The sequence below is a fragment of the Photinus pyralis genome, unplaced genomic scaffold, assembly GCF_008802855.1.
Source record: "Photinus pyralis isolate 1611_PpyrPB1 unplaced genomic scaffold, Ppyr1.3 Ppyr1.4_unclustered_Scaffold8311, whole genome shotgun sequence".
NCBI lineage: Eukaryota > Metazoa > Arthropoda > Insecta > Coleoptera > Lampyridae > Photinus > Photinus pyralis.
Genome location: NW_022172352.1, coordinates 40,257 through 59,063, shown reverse-complemented (window position 1 = coordinate 59,063; position 18,807 = coordinate 40,257). Strand labels below are relative to the sequence as shown.

Here is an 18,807-nt window from a genome sequence, read left to right as displayed (position 1 = left end):
GACTTACTACAATTAAGGTCCGATTTGCACTGTGTGAATACTAGGCATAAGTATTTCTATAATATACTTACCCCCATACCGTACTTCTAAGTACCAATGTGCATTTGCCATTTTAGCGCCTCGCTTAATAAATGAGTTTATGTCCATATTAGAAAGTGGAAATAGTGTACCTACAATTAGAAACAAATTAAAAAGTCGTTTGCTACAACTATATGCTGTATAGATATAGGTAGGCATAATAAGTAACCTCTTGTCTAATTACTTTTTTTTTTTTTTTTTTTTTTTTTTTGGAGGGCATTAACTGCTATGGTCATATTACCCCAATTAGGGCGCCCCCAAATCTCTCACTACACTTTAGATCTGTCTGTATATACCTATTTCTCTTAGAAAACTTAGGGTACTTTTTGCATTTATCGTTGCACAGAAGTTTTCGACATATTCTCGATTTAAACTATGCAGCGCCCTTTCGTTGTTATACATGGGGCATTCCTGAATTATGTGCCGAATGGTTACAGTAGTCCCACATCGTTCGCACTGTCGGGCAATCTCACCCTTAAGAATGTGTTGGTGCGTTATCTGCGCATGCCCTATTCGCAGTCGGTGCATTTTTACATTTTCTTCCCTAGTGGCCTGGTCTAACACATAGAGTTTCCGTACATCTGGTTTTATTCGGGTCAGGTGAGTGTTACTTTCAGCCCATTTTTGTTGCCACATTAACCGGTTTTTCTTTTTCAGGTATTCTCCTAAGTCCAACGGATGTATAAGGTTAACATCAATGTGATTACTTAACGCAGCCTGGCATGCAGCATGGTCTGCTTGATCGTTTCCAGGTATACCAATATGACTTGGTACCCATATAATAATAATTATAGCCTCTTTTCCATTTAAGAACTTGAGAATGGACTGGCATCTTTTCGTCATCGCACCAACAGGATATATTTCAGAGATCCCATTCACTGCTTCCATACAATCTGTGACGATGATAACATTTTGTCTATCGCCGATGGAGCAATATAACAACGCCTGCCACAGCGCATATTGTTCGGCAAAGCGAATTGAGGACCACGAACATAAACTCCATTCATAGGACTCTTCTCCAATCACCATCGCACTTCCAACACCACTCTCCGTTCTAGACCCGTCAGTATAGATGATTTCATACGAAGGATATTCATTACATATATCTTTGTTGTAACAGTTGCTTTTGGTGGAGTGGAAGAACAGCTATAAGCTGAACTCCTATCTTTTGTGTATAGCTTTCTGCACAATAAATATTATTATTATTATTATTATATAAAATAGAATAAATGAATAAATAATTTTGCCTCATGCGAAATTAGAAATTAATGAATTAGGATTGTGTCAAAATTGGCAGTTTTAAAACCAGACTCCTCGTTAACGCCAAAAAAGCTTTAAGCACCCTCGCTACAAAAAGATATATCGGAAATGTTCGATTTTTCCTACTTCACACTCTCATCTCTCATACGCCGAATAATTCATTAGGACTTTTTTAAAAGTTCAGACATATTCCAGAACACATGGCTCTGACAATAAGAAATTTTCACTAGATGCTTCCAAGGCACTGTTCATGTAGAAATCAAGAACTCCCCAACTTGTACTTGATTCACGAACTTTATTCACTGTTTAGTAATTTGGAACGTAAATTACTCTATAAACTACTACCTTGTTAGTAGCAAATCTAGGTGTACGTCCATTAGTAAGACCTCCTTAGGAATTCGTTTCAAACAAGTTAAATCATATTTCTAATTGGATTTTCATTCGACTACATGTTTCGATACTACAAGTGATTTGATCATCTTTTCATTGACCCACCAGGATATGTTCTCGTGTATATTTTATTTACACCCTTCTATGATTCGTTCACAAACGATAGGGTAGATTTTAATGTTGCTAACATGAAGTTCCCGTAAAATATCTAGCGACTGTGTAGTATGTAACAAGTTACGATTACATAAACTGCATCTTTCTCACTTGGGATAAACTATTATCAATGATCGATTTGTTTAAATACCAGCAGTTACAACCTTATCGTATACATTTCGTTAATGTGAAAGTCCTCAAATAACAAACCACTTAACAACCCTTGAGATGGTTATATTTCCGACAGATTTAGTAACGCCTCAGAGGATTGACGGTTGTAAAAATAACGCATATCGAGTCGACGTTGAACATAAACTTTCGAGATATATGGGACTGTAAGGTATTAAGTACAAATTTAACAACTATGTGAGTATAAAAACTAATGGCATTTCAACGTTTGTCGAACCACATGATTTTTTATGATTAATAATCCAGTTCAAAGTGACCATTTCGTACATACATTTCCTAATTATAGTGCATTAAGATATTTTTATGCTAATACATCATCGCACATGAGATAGATGTTTTTCATTTTTTTCATTAAATTTGAGAGTTAATTGTTACGATACACCTTATCTAAATGAATACGAGTATGTGTCTGTATGTATTATTTTGTATGTTCAAATGTTACTGTTAAACGTAAAAATAAGTTCTTTTCTGCTGGTTCCCACTCCTGCCAGAAATGCTTCGACGTTTCGGCAAAGTCTCATTTGCCATTCTTAAGACTTCTCCAACTGCTTAGCTCGAGAATGCAACTTCACCGATATCATCTTTGAGCCAAATATACGCAGGACCGATCACTCGTAGCAGAAAATCTAAGATCTAGTTACAGTTATTAAGTTTTATTCCTGACACCTGTAGTCAAATTTTCTCTTGAAAAAGGAAGCAAAGAAAACTTCAGAAACGTTGAGCATAAATAGCATCGATAACACGAGTAGAAACCTTGAAAGCAATTCTGACAGAAGTCAGAATTAAAAGGTGCTTACAAAACTGGTTTTACATGTTTTATTATTAAGCTTTTGGTATACCCGCAAATTTAAAAATAAATTTCAACATTTCTGTTATTAGTAGCAATAGCCATGACTGTTGTTGTTTTATGAATTGCTACTAATAACAACAGAAATGTTGAAATTTATTTTTAAATTTGCGGGTATACCAAAAGCTTAATAAAACATGTAAAAACAGTTTTGTATGTACCTTTTAATTCCGAACAACTTTAAACTCTACAGTTTTTTTCTGTAAAATGTACAGGAGGGCAGGGTATTGCATAAAACTTATGTTAAATCCCTATTTTTATATTGGTGTTTTTACGAATTAATAGTTATTTACATATAGAGGGCCGGAGGTATAAGTATGCCCGCGGCCGAAGTTTGAGGCCCGACGAAGGAGGGCCTTTATGAGGCCAAGGTCGTAATCTTCCTCCGGTCCGAGGCATGTACAACGTTTTACGCACAACTGCAGAAAACCTACAAAATTTAATTAAAGATGGTTAAAAACGATGGAAAAATACGACGTGATTTAAATTCGCCTCTCGTCGCCAAGGTTACTTGTTTCCAAGGAAAAAACAAACATTGTAAAACAAAAATTTTCATAATTTCGGAATGGAAGTAAACGCTGAGCAAATTCCCTCCGAAGTATTAGTTGATGAAGCTGTGTTGGGTTTGATCCCAAGCAAGTCTAAAGATCGATATGAAAAGGAGTTTTCATCTTGGGAAGTCTGGATGAAGGAAAAAAGGTGACAGTTATAAGTGAAACCGTCTTACTAGCGCATTTTAGCGAGAAGGTATGTTAAAATGATTTTTTATTATTTTTTATCCTCAGCGTTATCCTTTTTTGTTCATTTTTAGTCGAAAACTTACCAGTGTAGCTCTTTGTGGGCTAAATACTCCATGATGAAGAAAATGTTATTAATCAAGAAAAATGTTGATATTGGCAAATATTGTAAGTTGGTGCCATTCTTGAAAAGTAAATCCATTGGTCATTAGTTCAAAAAAGCTAAGGTATTGTCTAAAGAAGACGTGATCAAGTTTATGACGGAAGCTCCAGATGATACGTATTTATTAACAAAGGTAACATAATTATTATTCTCGACATTATTGACAAGTATAAACGTCATTATTTTAGGTTGCTTTAATATTTGGCATTTATGGGGCCTTGCGGAGGGAAGAACAAGCAAATGTATCAGTAAATATATTGCAAAAACTTGATAAATTCAAGAAATGTATTTATGTTCTGAACGGGGCCTCATACATATCGGGTTCATGATAGAAAACTCGTGGACAGCAACGCCAGATGGGACGTTTAAGATTATTGAAGTTCCATTTTTAAAAGGAACGTGTACTGTATGTAATCTACATAAATATTGACGCCTTTATTAGGTAGCATTTTGGATTCAAATTTTTCGATATCCTACGTCGGGGGTTTACTTGTAAATTACGATTTGATATTAGGTAATATTACCTTCTTAGTTAATGAAAGTAGCTGAAGGTCGTCTCAGTCTGGCTTAGTTGAGGTGCATACTTACACAATGAGATATGGTAAAGCAGGTTGTGAAAAGTTATAAGACTCAAGACAATGTGGCAATGTAGGAAAAGAAATAAATGCAAATGAAATATTCTTCGTATAAAAAGAAAACTGATGTTTTAAAATGTATTGGATCAATATACGATTGCATAGTCGCATCTTTCCATTAATATTTGTTCACTTTATGCGTCGAGGAGAGAAGATTAATCAGACTGTGATTCATGCAAGCGCGAAATTAGAATTGGTAAATCTCCACCGTGGAAAATATTTCTCCTGTACTATTTTGTCTGCTATCAAGATTCTCGATTCGTATAAGTGATTTAACGTGTTGGTTTATGAATAGGGATACGTCGGCTCTGGAGAGTTTATAAAAACGTTTGTCGCGTTTGTTAGATGTTTTGCTTAACTTTCGAAGTGGACAAATTGCTATGACTGTTAGTTTTAAATTGAAATTTATATAGAAATTTAACAGCGAATAAGAACATTTTAATTTCATTAATAGAAGCACTCTAATTGCTGACTAATTTAATTGTAGTGACTCTACTTGTAAGCACTTCGTGAATGTCGCTGGTATGATGGGAGGCATTTCTGGTTGGTTGCAATGAGAGCGTTGTCCAATTCAAAGTATTTGAATACCCTTATCTATTAGTTTAGCAAATTTGCACAAGGGGTTTTAAAACTGGAGGTATAGTTGTGTTTATTTGAATCCTATTTAACGAAATTGTTCTGGTCATTCCACATGCTCCGTAGAAACTTACAGACAGCAAATTTGTAGTACGGTCCTCATCAATGTAACGTAAACTCGTTGCACCTCAACCTGTATATGACGAATCGAGTCTTAACGATAGGGGAGACCGGGGGAATTGTGGCCCCCTAATCTGGAGCTCAGTTTATGAGGAATCTCCACCAAAATATAGGAATAAACTTATCAGACTTTTCTACCTATAAATATATTTTCGAAAATAAAGAAAACAGAAAACTTTTTTCTAAAAAAAAAACAAAAAAAAACATTGTATGGTTACAATTACCCCATACAGTTGGGGTAATGGTAGCAGGGGTGACACTATTACCCCGTACATTTTACGATGCGAATTACCTACCTACAGGCAATAATCACAAAGTATATAAGTATTTTTTGTTCGGTGTCTGCACACGCTTTGTGTGCCCAGTTGGTACATTGGCAATACTTGAGCCATAAATTCTCTGTTTTTCCCGAATTCGCCACATACAGAACATATATAATTTCTTTGATATCTTTATCATCTTCCGTGTCGTCGCAATCTTCTTCATCTGTACTGTCTACCTTATACTTTTTTTTGCGTTGCCCCTTGGTGATTTTAATTTTTTGGATTTTTCTGTTTCTAGGTTGTTTTTTGCGACACATTCAGTAAAAACTTTCCTCTTGAAAATGGATGTACTACAAGCTTTTGCGTTGAGTTTCTTTGCCGCTTTCAGTTGTAAAATTTGTTTATTTGCAATTCTTATGAAGGCATTTCTAAACAATTCAGCTACTTCGAATGGAGTAATTTTGTCATGTGGGTGGTTTTTTAAGTATTTGTCGCACTCTGTATTGTAGGCAGCTTTCAAGGGGCCATAGAAACAGACGTCCAGAGGTTGGAGTCGATGTGAGGTGTGTGGAGGGATTGTTACAATTACTATACCATTGCTTTTACTAAACTCATAAACATTGAGAGTTGAATGAGTCACATGGTTATCCATAATGAGTAGGACTGGATCATCTACACTCGATTTCACAAATTCTTGAAAATGTTTTAAGCAATCTATAATATAAACAGGTCCTCTGTAATCCAACCTTTTTCAGAGCAATGGTAAACAGCGCCAGGAGGGCCTCCTTTTTGGAGCTGTGGACTCATACGTTTTCGCCCGAAGATGAACATGGGAGGGGCAAAAACGCCTGCGGCACTCATAGCACAAACAACAGTTATGTTCTTACCCCTTTCCCAACTTGTAACAAATCCCACTTGCTTTAACCCCCTTTGAGCAAGTATTTTTCTTGGCGCCTGAACTGTTGTTATACCAGTCTCATCCGTGTTGAAAATTCGGTGAGGTTTGAAATTGTATTTTCTTTGTACGTCTTCCAAATTATCAAAAAATCTCTGAACCTCTTTCTTGTTAAATGCTGTGATTCTATTTACAGATGTAGCTTCCGGTTTTCTCAAAGCTACAATTGGATTGCGTTTCATGAAACCCCACAGCCAATCATCACCTGCACTTTTTTGTGATTGTTGAAGGGACAAGGTCTCTGGTTTTTAATGGAAAATTCGTACGCACATTTTTTATTTCTTGTCGCGTAATCCAAAAAAACAGGTTTGAGAGGTGTATTATATTCGCGCTCCGCCCTCTATGATCTAAGACATGTAGTAGGCTTCGTGCGTACTATAGACACCACAAATTTTAAAGAAATCACAATTATCGGCTTCCTTCCTGACGCTGTACAACTGGTTAGGTTAGGTCATTATGCTTTTTTGTGTATTAAGACGCCATTTGTTCTCCTTAATTTTTCTCGTTTTTCTGCGTTAAAATTAAGTTTTTATACGGTTTTTACTTGGTTACCGTTTGGATTACAAGTTTGTTCGTCATCCTTCATCATGGATTCTGTGGAGGATGAAAGCAGTTCTTCGTCTCCACGAGTTAGTCGCAAAGAGCGTGATGTCTACTCGCGCTTAAAGCGATTAGAAAGGAAATTAAAAAGGCGAAAATCGAAACGTCGACATCGCCGTCTTTCTAAATCTCGGTCAAGATCAAGATCTTCAACACGAGATCAAAGAGTTACTAGATACGATAGGAGCCCATCAGACCGATCAGTTTCACAGGAAGTTTCTCCTAGTCGGTTTTCTTCTCAGAGTGCTGTACAATTAGAAGTGGACAGTGAATCTGAACCAGGTAGGTATTTTCACTAAAGTTTTGTTTTAGGAAAGATGTCACAATATAGACATTTTCATATTGGAGAATATTTAGTAGTATTGCACGGTTAGTTGCCTATAAGGTTGTTTTTCCGGCATATTTCATGTAAACAAATATTATGGTATACACTACCTTATTTAGCTAAATTATGCTATAAGCATAATTTCCAATAACATAGTTGTTGGCAATTTTTAAGCATGTACTAATTGAAGCTCTTACAGGGGCTTCAATTCCCATCATGTCAGAGACAGATGGTAACAAGAGCTTGGACCAACTTCCCGAAGAGGTTCTTTGTTTATTGGGTGAAACATCCAATAAAGAAAATGTAGGAGGTACAGTACATCCCGAGGTCGCTGTAAGATTAAACAAAATCTTAAAGGAGGGGTTGTCTGAAGAGAATCGAATTATGTTGATGCAAAAGTATCCAGCAATGACTAATATTGTAAATGTGCCAAAACTTAATTTAGAAGTACGTGGAGCTCTCTCTGAAAATGCTATTCAGAGAGATGAACGTCTGATTTTGAAGCAAAACCAAATCTCAAGCTGTATAGCTGCAGTAGGGCGTATTATCACCCACTTTTTGGAGTCCGACAACAAAAATCCTCTCTTGGAAGTTGCCAGTGACGCTAGTCGTCTTTTATCTGATTTGTTCTACTCCGAATCTGTTTCAAGGAGAATTTTATCTTCATCAGGAGTCAACAATAAGCTCCGGAGTACTGTGCTCTCGGCAGGTACCGATGATTGGCTGTTTGGCACCGATCTTAGCGAGAGAATAAAATCGGCTAAAGTGCTGGAGAGATCAGCTGCAGAATTAAAAAATAAACCTGCTTCGTCCAAACCTTCCACCAGCAACATGAAGTTAAACTTCAAACGTCCATCTTACAACAACCCTCTGCGTCGAAACCAGAGAGAGAAAGTTCCCTTCAAACAAGATGGACGACAACAGTATGCACAGAAGGGACATCAACCGCGGTCATCCGGGAGGTATCCAAAACAGTTGACCAGAAAGGATGCCAGAAGATTTTAACTTTGACGTCAACAGTCAGTGATGTAAGTAGACATGCTGGTCGACTAAAGTTTTTTGTTGACGAATGGTCTCAAATCACTGCAGATCCCATTTTATTAAGTTGGGTTAAGGGGTATAGAATACCTTTGACTAAGAAAGTGTTTCAAGCAACTACTCCTACACATAAAATATGGTCATCGATAGAGAAGACATAAATTAAGGTAGCATTATCCCATCTACTTCAAATAGGGGCCATTAAAAAATGTTTAACATGTAAAAATCAATTCTTGTCGCCAATTTTTTTAGTCCCCAAACCGGATGGGTCAAGACGCCTTATTTTAAATTTAAAAAAATTAAACACTTTTATAACAACTGAACATTTCAAGATGGAAGATAAGAACGCAGCTACCAAGTTACTTCAACCTGGCCACTATATGGCAACTTTAGATCTCAAGGAGGCATATTTTTTAATACCTATTTGTTGTTCACATAAAAAATTCTTGAGATTTATGTTTGACGGAGATCTGTACGAGTTTCAGTGTGTTCCTTTTGGACTTTGTACAGCTCCTTTGCAATAATTTAGGCCAGTAAATGACCGTTTTGCCGTGTAATTTTTCGCGCCTCGACGGATTTGCTTCAAAATTTGGATTTAGGTTCCTCTTACCCTCTACTTCAAAGGTGAACTTGAGCCCAGGGTTGCTTTTACTTGGGGGGTGAATGCCACCCCTTCTCGGGGGGAAAAAAAGATACGTTCAAAATAAGTTCGAAAATTGATAGGTAAATTGAGTAATCCTAAGCAACTTTTGTTCTCTAGAGTTTTTTCACTAAGTCAATAGTATTAGAGTTATTTGCGAGTGAAAATGTTCCTTTTTCAACAAAAAAAACCACGTTTTCAGACGGTTTTTCGCAAACAACTCTAAAAGTAAGTATTGTATCGAAAAAAGTATTCTTAGCAAAAATATAGCTTATAAAAAACACAAACAAAATGGTCTATATATGAAGTCTGTAGACCCAGTAGAAACAAAGTTGTAGCTCATGAAAAGTAGGTTCTCATTCGTCAAATTCCAAATCGAGTACTTCAACGTGAAATAACCAAAAAATTAAGCACTTTTCGGGGAAAACTTATGAATACTTTTTTAAAGTGTTTGAAAAAACCTTTCATTTTGTTTTTAAGAAAAGTTCCTAGCATCAAAACTAAGTGAGTTACGCTCAAAATAAAGTTAGTCCTTTTTTTTTTGGTAAAAAAAATTGAGGAAATCACCCCCTAATTAGCACCCTAATTGTAATTAAGCGTTACCGCTTTACAGTTTACTTTATTTATGTATGGTTGATATGATCTGTAAGTTTGACCGGAGCAAAGTGGTTAGTTTTGAAAAAAATGTAGTTTTGAAGTAAAAAAAAAATTTTGAAATTTTGAAAAATTGCCTTTTTTTGCCAAATAATTATTAGTGTATTAGTTTAGTTTACTACAGTAGACAATTTTTCAAAATTTCAAAATTTTTTTTTTACTTCAAAACTACATTTTTTTCAAAACTAACCACTTTGCTCCGGTCAAACTTACAGATCATATCATATCTTAAAACATTTTTTTCGATCAGACAAACCAAGATACAAGAGGTTAAACACAACCACCGCGCCCTTCTTTATTAACACACACGCTGTCGCATAAGTTCACGGCTGCTTAAACCGTTTTCATTTATATTCGCTAATAAGGAAGTTATGCATTTAATCCCATTGAGATTGGACTACACCGTACATAGCAAAAAATTATTTGTGAAAATAATATGCTATATTTTTAGAATAAAATTTACCTACAGGGTGCTCGATAAAACAAAATTATTTAACAATTAGGTATTAAAAACAAAATTTCGCAATAAAAATTTTTCGGTGCCTATTAACTAGGAAAATATAGTCATCTCCTAAGTCATCGAATATTTTTAAATTTTCTTTTCTTTTAAAGGGACAATTATATGCGAACGTAGAAATGATAGGTACGCTTTTAATAATTTCACGACCTTAAACTAATTTTTTAAATTAGTGGCAGTATTCCAACAAGGTAAATTCGAGCGTAAATTAAGACAACTCCCATTTTTGTTTCACAATAATGTAATAATGCAAATAATTTTAATTCGTCACTTTCAGGTATAGATAATTTCATATCAATTGAATGGAATGTTTATCTAGAATTAATAATAAAATAAAAAGGGACTTTCCATTAAAAAACGTGGTTTTTTAAAAAAAAAAAAAGAAATATGTTTATAATTTGTGAAGACCCAGTTGTGAAAAAGTATGTTTTTTATTCGAATAACAAGTGTTTATTATAAGTATCCATCAAATTTGATCACTTTTCATCCAGGTAATAGCCACGTCTTAAAATGCAAATATTCCCAAAACAATCGACAACGACCATACACATTGGCCAATAAACTGACCTTATTTTTCAAAAAGGAATCTCTTATTTTGAAAATAAAAGTGGGAATTGCCATCGATTGCCATCCAAAGTAAGGAGGTAATATGGTAACTACTTTCGTTATAAACGGAAGGGTTAGAATATTCGCACTTTTGTGTTTAAATACCTTGGCATAACATTAGATGAAAAATTTACTTTTGAACATCATATTTCAGAATTACATTTTAAACTTAGATCCTCAATTAGAAAATTTTACTTCTTAAGGAATTTTTGCGGAACGACCTTACTACGAAATCTTTACTTTGCCTTAATAAACTCAAAACTACAGTATGGTTTAGTTTGCTGGGAAAAAAAACCAAAAACAGAAAGCTCGTTTTCTCTATATCTCGAACGAGATCTCGGAATTAAAAATCTCGCCAATACAACAGTTAAGTATTTATATTCAAAGTTCTAAGGACTTTTTATACAAGAAGCGGTAATAGAGGAAATTACAGCCCTAAGTATATTTCAAGAAGCATCACTAACTCCCAAAAGTAAACAAAACCCTATTTAGACACTCTTTTCAATATTTAGGACTCAAATACTTTAACCAACTGCTTGTCAATTCGGTTGATGAAGGCTTCCATTTTATATATTGGGTTTTAATTAATAAATATTTGACCTTGTGGTAGCTAATATATATTTTATTTTTGGGTCTAAAGCGATCGATTTCGGTAATTTTCCATTGTCAGGCTTGCGTTATTTGGATGCTTAATAATTAGTTCTATTGTTAATGTAATGGTGGTGCGTGATGTGGGATTGGTGGCTGTGATTTTTAAAAGATGTGGTCTCGGATGTGGTGAATGATTTGGGTTTGTCTCGTGGTTATAAAGTTGCCTGTCAATATCAAAAAACGTCCCACCCTAAAACACGCAATATTTGGCTTTATTCTATTCAAAACATAAATACATTAAACCGAGCATTAAACATAGTGTTTTCCTAACTCTTTCCAATCAATCTCGTAACATTTCACAACCGTTGACTAATCACTAAGTAAAATAATCAGTAACTAATAATTGAACTACTCAAACATTTAGTCTTAATTTTAGACACAAAACCGAGCTCAAAACACGATGCCTACCCACATTATAGAAGGCTGTTTTTACCTCGGATTTTTTTTTTATTATGTTCTTACACAGATAGAGCTATTTTTTTATGTAATGCTAGCTTTCTGTAAATCACTTCCATAATTTTTGGAGAAATAAATTTCATTATTTCATATTTTTTAAAAAAGAAACTATACCCAAATTTCCAAGAGCGTGTCATTTTTACGTTAACATATAAGGGTAATTTCCTTTAAAAAAAAACATGTGTTATGTATTCAAAAGAAAACAAAATTTTAACTCAAAACAACTTAAGTATGTCACGAAGAAAAAATCGAGGAAAAAATTAAATTCAATTTAAACAAGAAAATGTTTGTATTGTATTAAATATAATATAAATTCAACCGCGTAATGAAATATTAATTATAATATTAATCATATCACAATAGTAAAGTATAAATCATTAAAGTATGTAATATTCTAATTTTAGGAAATGCTTCGCTAGTAGCCCTAGAACTACAAGCACTTCACAATCGCGTGGTGTGTGAGCTGCATTTTAAGGACACCGATTTTGTGAATCAATCAAAAACGCATTTAACTCGAACTGCAGTGCCCAGGGCTTTTTCTGAAATGGAAACGAGAAGAGCTAGTCGTAACAATACCTACACGACAATACCCTCCTGCAATCCCAGATGTGACGAGGAACAGATCACCTACACCTTCCACGTCCACTGAAGGGCAAGTTGTTTCTCCAAATACAAGGAAGTATCTGGAAGATATTACCAACTTAGATGAAAAGTCTTCCGGTTGTTCCCCCAAAACAAAAAGATTAAGAAGAACAATTTCCAGTCAGCGAAGATTATTGCACAATAAACGATCACTTATTTCAAAGATGAAAAAGAAATCTGTTGAAACAAAACTTCAATTGAAGAGGAGATTGTCCATGGAACACATGATTAAATCCCATCAATATACCTCTCAGTCGTCACAGACCTTAGTAGAAATGCAGGTGCTGCACAAACAGAATACCCCTTGGACGAAAAATGAGAAAGAGTTCGCAATACTATCCTATTATAAATCTCCGAAGGCGTATAAATATTGGAGAAACTCTCTAAAAATTGTGTTACCCAGTCTTACCACCTTACGGACTTGGATAGGAACATCTAAATGTCGTCCTGGGTTCAATGCCAAATTCTTTAACGATTTGAAGATGAAGGTGCGAGTTTTGTCAAGAGTGGAAAAGTGTTGTACCATCGTCTTCGACGAAATGAAAATAAAAAAGTTTCTAGAGTATTCGGAATACTTAGACCTTATTGAAGGATTTCAAGACTTGGGAACTTGGGCCCGAGGATTATATTCAACGTGGAAAATGCCGTTGGCATATTTTGTTTGTGGTTCTAACATGCAGCACAACACCCTGAAAAATGTAATTGTAGAGTGTGTTATCAAAGTAGCCGAGACAGGTTTAGATGTGTGTGCTGTAGTGTGTGACCAAGGTTCAAATAACTTGGCAGCCATAAAAAGTTTATGTCCTTCGGTTGAAGAGCCGTATTTTTTTGTGAACGACAAAAAAATATTTTGTATATTCGATGTACCGCATCTTTTTAAAAACATCAGGAATAACTTCCTTGACCACGATTTGATGTTTAACGGGGAGCGGGTATCTTTTACGGACATAAGAAGGGTTTATGAAATTGACAGCAAAAGTACCACCGCCAGAAGCTTAACAAAAATTACACCACAACATTTGTATCCAGGGCCGTTCCAAAAAATGTCTTGCAAGTTGGCATTGCAAATTTTTAGTAACAATGTGACTGCCGCTATACACACAGTATTGTCAACCAATGAATTAAATACCGAGACTGCAAAATCAACAGCAAACTTTCTACAGTATATGAACAATTTATTTGATGTGTTAAATAGCAAGACATTATATACCAGCAATCCCTATTGCTGCGCAATATCTGAAGAACGACCGTTTGTTAAAGACGTTCTTCTCAAAGGGCAGAAAGACATTAAAAATTTGTATAAACTTACTTCTAAAGGACCTACGCAACCACCATCTTTCCAAGGAATTGTGTGGACAATAAATGCCATTGTGGCCCTCTATAATCAGCAGCGTGACAGAGGATTTCAGTATTTAATCACCTATAGGTTAAATCAAGACGTCATAGAAAATGCGTTTGCGCAGTATAGACAGTGAGGGGGCTACAACGTTAACCCTACAGTGAGAACGTTTCGGACCACATTCCGACTAAGTACCAAGGCGAATTTATTGAAACCGTCTGATGAAAGTAATTGTGAATATGGTAACGAAGAAGTTCTCCCTGAACAATTACCATCAACATCACACAGTGAAGAGTATGAGAAAGACATGATGTCCACACCTAATTCTTCGACCAATAAATCCCCATCTTCAATGGAAGTCGTAGATCAAGGAGGGTCACCCTCGGGGTCACTGGATACAACTTTACCCCCAACTACACTACAAGAGTGCTCCGTTGTGTATTTCTCTGGATATCTTGCCAAAGTGTGTATTGAAAAGTTTAAGTGTGAAATGTGCGTTAACGTTTTAACAACCCCAAACAGTCAACTTTGTGATACAAAAGAACTTCTTATTTTGTATAGGACATATCCATCATCTTATGTTATGTCAAGTTTAACTTCTCCATCCGATAGACTAGTGGAAATTGTGTTCTCTGCTACTAATATTGTTAAAAAAGTGTTTGATAAAAGACCTGAAAGGAAGTGCATATCACAGTATTTATTTAAAACAATCAAGAGTAAAACCGAATGTAATTTAATCGCCAAAACAGAAGGCTGTGAAAGCCATATTGATTTTTTGATAAAAAAATTAATCAAATGTAAATTATTTAAGGAATGCAAGTTTTTAAATTTAGCAGAAATTCAGGGACGCCATAGTAATTTAAAAAAACTGAACATATTAAGAAATGTTTAATAAAATTACAATTTTTTAATTTATTATTTCATTGCTTAGGGCACTGAATTAAAGTTCACCAAAGTACATACCTACGAAAATAATAATTATTTGGCAATTTTGTAAAGTGACCGGATTAAGTAAATAAAATCCTAAACAATAAACCGTGATAATTACAGTATAAAAAGCATGTTCATCTTCATGAAAAACTCACTAAATTTATGTCTAAATTTATTTCATTTCTCATGCTTTCCTTTTTTTGAACACCATAAAAACCCGTCATTTCGCATTTTATTACCGTGTAATGGGGTGAAATTGATTTCATGGGGTGACTTTGATAACTATATCGAAAATATGGGTATTTGAATTTGGCGCGCGCATTGCTGCGCGAATGTAAAATCTAACTGTCATATCTTGTTTACCGCCAGTGACTGAAGGAAAGTTGTGCGTGTTCGCGCTTTTCAAGAGCGAGTTGTTCCTGTAATAGGCTGTGAAATCGGTAAGTACTTTACACGATGATTTTAAACTTCTCAAAATTTGTGCCACATTTCAGTTTTGAAATGGGTTAGATCAGTTCCTTTAATCATTTCATGTTTCTTCATAACCTATACCATGATTTACTGCGCTTTTACATTTTGATCGTTATTCCTTTGAACATAATTTAAACGTATACAAGACGGGGTGAAATTGATCACAACAACGGGGTGTTTTTGATCAGTGATTTGGTAGATGTAAAAATTTCTTGGCATTATCCCGAACATTTTTTTAAATATTAGCTTAAAGATTTTGTTACAGATACATAATGCCACGATCCTATAAAAGGAAATTGGGTGCGCGTAGATACCGAGACTATGACGATCAATCTGTTGAAGGTGCTTTACAAAGAGTAATCGATGATGGATGGAGTTTAAGAAAGGCGGCAAAGGAATTCAAAATTCCATATGGTACTTTGAATAATAGGTACCATGGACGTCATATTAAGTGCAATGGCGGACAAACGATATTTAATTTGGTTGAAGAACGGTCCATTCTAAAGTGTGCCGGTGTTTGCGGTGAATGGGGGTTTCCCCTTAACTTATCAGACTTAAGGCATATGGCTAAAAATTTGTTGGACATGCAGGGGCGTTCAGTCCGACAATTTAATAACAACTTACCTGGCGTGGACTGGGTGCACTCACTTTTAACAAGACATAAAAAGGACATTACCCAACGGCTTGCTGCTAATATTAAAAGAGCACGTGCTGATGTATCTCGAGAAATTTTAATAGAGTATTTTAATAATCTTGAAAACACATTAAAAAATGTTCCTGCATGTAACGTGTACAACTACGACGAGACTAATTTAGTCGACGACCCTGGACGCAAGAAACTTTTGTATCGTCGTGGAGTAAAATATCCTGAGAGGGTGTGCAACTACACTAAATCGGCTACTACCATAATGATGTGTGGCTCAGCATCAGGGGTCCTTTTACCCCCCTATATAATTTATCGTTCCGAAAAAATGTGGAACCAATGGACCGAAAATGGTCCAAAATCATCTCCTTGTTGCAGTGAAAGATGCTGTGCCAGCGGTTCCCGTTACAACAGAACAAGCCATGGTTGGATGGATGCGGAAACGTTTACCGATTGGTTCAAATCCGCATTTTTACCGCACGCGAAGCGGCTTGAAGGTCGAAAAGTTTTAATAGGCGATAATCTCGCATCCCACTTTACGGACGAAGTAATAAATCTGTGTGAAACTAATAACATCGGTTTTGTATGTCTACCTAAGAACGCGACACATTTATGCCAACCATTAGATGTGGGTTTTTTTAGACCCTTCAAAATGGCTTGGAGAGACGTTCTCCTTAGATGGAAAAACGCACATCCGTCCCTTTCTTCCATTGATAAGAGGGATTTTCCACATTTGCTGCAATCAACGTTGGTGGAAATGGATAACAAGAAATCAAAGGAAAATGATGAGCAAAATGCGATTACCAGAAGTCTTATATCATCATTTGATGCAACGGGTATTGCACCATTCAACAGAAATCGCGTGCTGGACAAATTGCCAAGAGATAATGTAGAAGAAGGTGAAATACAAAATGCTCTTGTAAATTATTTGAAAGAGAAGAGATTTACGAACACACCCTCTAGACGTACAAACAAGCGCACAAGATTAGTTGTGGAGCCGGGAAAAAGTGTAACCGCTAAACGTTCAAGTAGCAGCAGTTCTGAGAGTGATGTGGATGGGCCTGTGACTAATGACAATTCCGAAGAAGACATTGATGTTGATGATCCTTTCTTCATATTACAAGAAAATGAAGAAACAGAATACTTAGAGGTCAACAAAGATGAAATAAAAAAAGGAACTTATGTATTGGTAAAAGTGCTTGGTGGGATGCGTAAAACGGTAAATTATCGATATGTTGCGATTGTTCAAAATGTATTGGATGATGAACTTGAGGTGGTAGGCATGAAATCTGTGGATTGCGCAAAATTAACTTTTAGAGTGGAAGAAAATGACGAATTTACTGTAGACTTGGAAGACATTATCGCCATTTTACCAGAACCAACTGTTGATACTAGCAAGGACATAGTGCAATACGTGTTTAAAAAAGTCGTAGATGTCAAAGAGATTTAATTTAGATTATGTTTTAAAGCGTTATAAATGAGTTTACTTTTATTTTATGTATTATACTTCCAAAGATTTGATTTAATAAACATTTGTTTGCATCATGGTCAATTTCGCCCCTATGAACAATTTCCCCCCTAAACACAAAAATTGAAATAACTTTTTAACCAGTGCATGAACTTCAGTCGGGGTTAAATTGTTCACCTTTAAATGCAATTCCCCATGTATCTACGTTAACATCGCGATACTGATCAAAGTGACCCCAAACCATGTATGAAGTTGATCATTGCATTTATTGCCATTATTTACCAAACAAAAAGCGTTTTTTGTTCTTCTATTGATTGAAATATTATCCTAACACGAGTGGGCTATGATATAAATAAAGAAACAGTAAACAAAGTATTGTCGTAAATAAATACAGCGGCTTAAAGCTTTCAACTGATCAATTTAACCCCATTCCACGGTATTTAGTACCCAAAAAATAACACCCTTTATTTATTAAAAAACTACAATATACATGACAACCCATTTCGAACTATGAAATAAGGTGATTTTTACCACTAATCAGTGTTTGAAAAAAAAGTCAATATCTAGGAAATTGCTGTAGTATATACCTATACTACAGCAATTTCTTCTGGGGTACCTGAGGGGTAGTTATGGAGCGTAGAAGATTGAAAGAGAGAATACTATGACCTATATGTATCAGTTGAAAAATACCCTACAAGAAAGATAGGACAGACAGACGGAAAACAGCGCATTGCTTTTGGAATTTTAAAGTGGGGTAAAGTAGGGTGAAACAAATTTTTTTAATTTTTTTTTGTCATTAAATAAAATATTTCTGGCTCTCCTTCTACAACGCTAATTCTGCGTCTGCGTCTACATTCGTGTGCCCATTTGTAATTTTTTATTGTGGGAAATCGGAGAAATTAAGGAAATTAGGTACTTATAAATTAGCATTTTAGTAAAAATCACTCATGCCGTGGAATTATTGAAACAAAAAATTCGTTCATGCAGCGTACGCAAATGATAAATTCTAATTGACATAGGTAATTTTTCCGATTTCCGAAATTGAAAAATATTAAATGAGGACATGAGCAGATGCAGAATTACCAAGCGCGTTTATACTTTTTCCCTTTCCGAGCTGTTTTCGTCATGGAAAAGATGCTTAATTGTATTGAATTTGTTGTAATTAAGGAAATTGGGAGTAGAAAAACAAGGGATCTAAACTAATTCTAGTCTTGTGCGTGAGGTCAGGGAAGCTGGCAATACTTTGGAAGCAGGATCGCCCAAACCTTATCCTGCCTATGCTGCTATCATCCTGCCTCATCCTGCTTCCTATTTCAGCTCAGCAGCACCAACCGTTTTGGAAATATCAATTTTTGAAGTTTCGTTGCTGACTTCCGTCCCAGCAACACTTTGTAAGCAGGA

The 18,807-nt window shown here is 35.4% G+C and overlaps 1 protein-coding gene and 1 long non-coding RNA gene across 2 annotated transcripts; both read left to right on the top strand.

Annotated features, from left to right (window-relative positions):
- The first annotated feature begins 299 nt into the window (after positions 1-299).
- On the top strand, positions 300-1,172 carry LOC116183000. The gene is made up of 3 exons (XR_004147664.1): positions 300-678; positions 736-830; positions 890-1,172. It is a non-coding gene; the product is annotated as an uncharacterized LOC116183000 (long non-coding RNA).
- A 13,897-nt stretch (positions 1,173-15,069) lies between these two features.
- LOC116182996 lies at positions 15,070-17,481 on the top strand. The gene is made up of 2 exons (XM_031503586.1): positions 15,070-15,264; positions 15,561-17,481. Exon 2 carries the CDS (start codon positions 15,568-15,570, stop codon positions 17,386-17,388), a length of 1,821 nt encoding a protein of 606 aa, XP_031359446.1. The 5' UTR covers positions 15,070-15,264; positions 15,561-15,567; the 3' UTR covers positions 17,389-17,481.
- The last annotated feature ends 1,326 nt before the right edge of the window (positions 17,482-18,807 follow it).

Bases quoted from the DNA above. Each gene is read 5' to 3' on its own strand.
- LOC116182996 (XM_031503586.1), top strand. From the start codon at position 15,568: ATGCCACGATCCTATAAAAGGAAATTGGGTGCGCGTAGATACCGAGAC.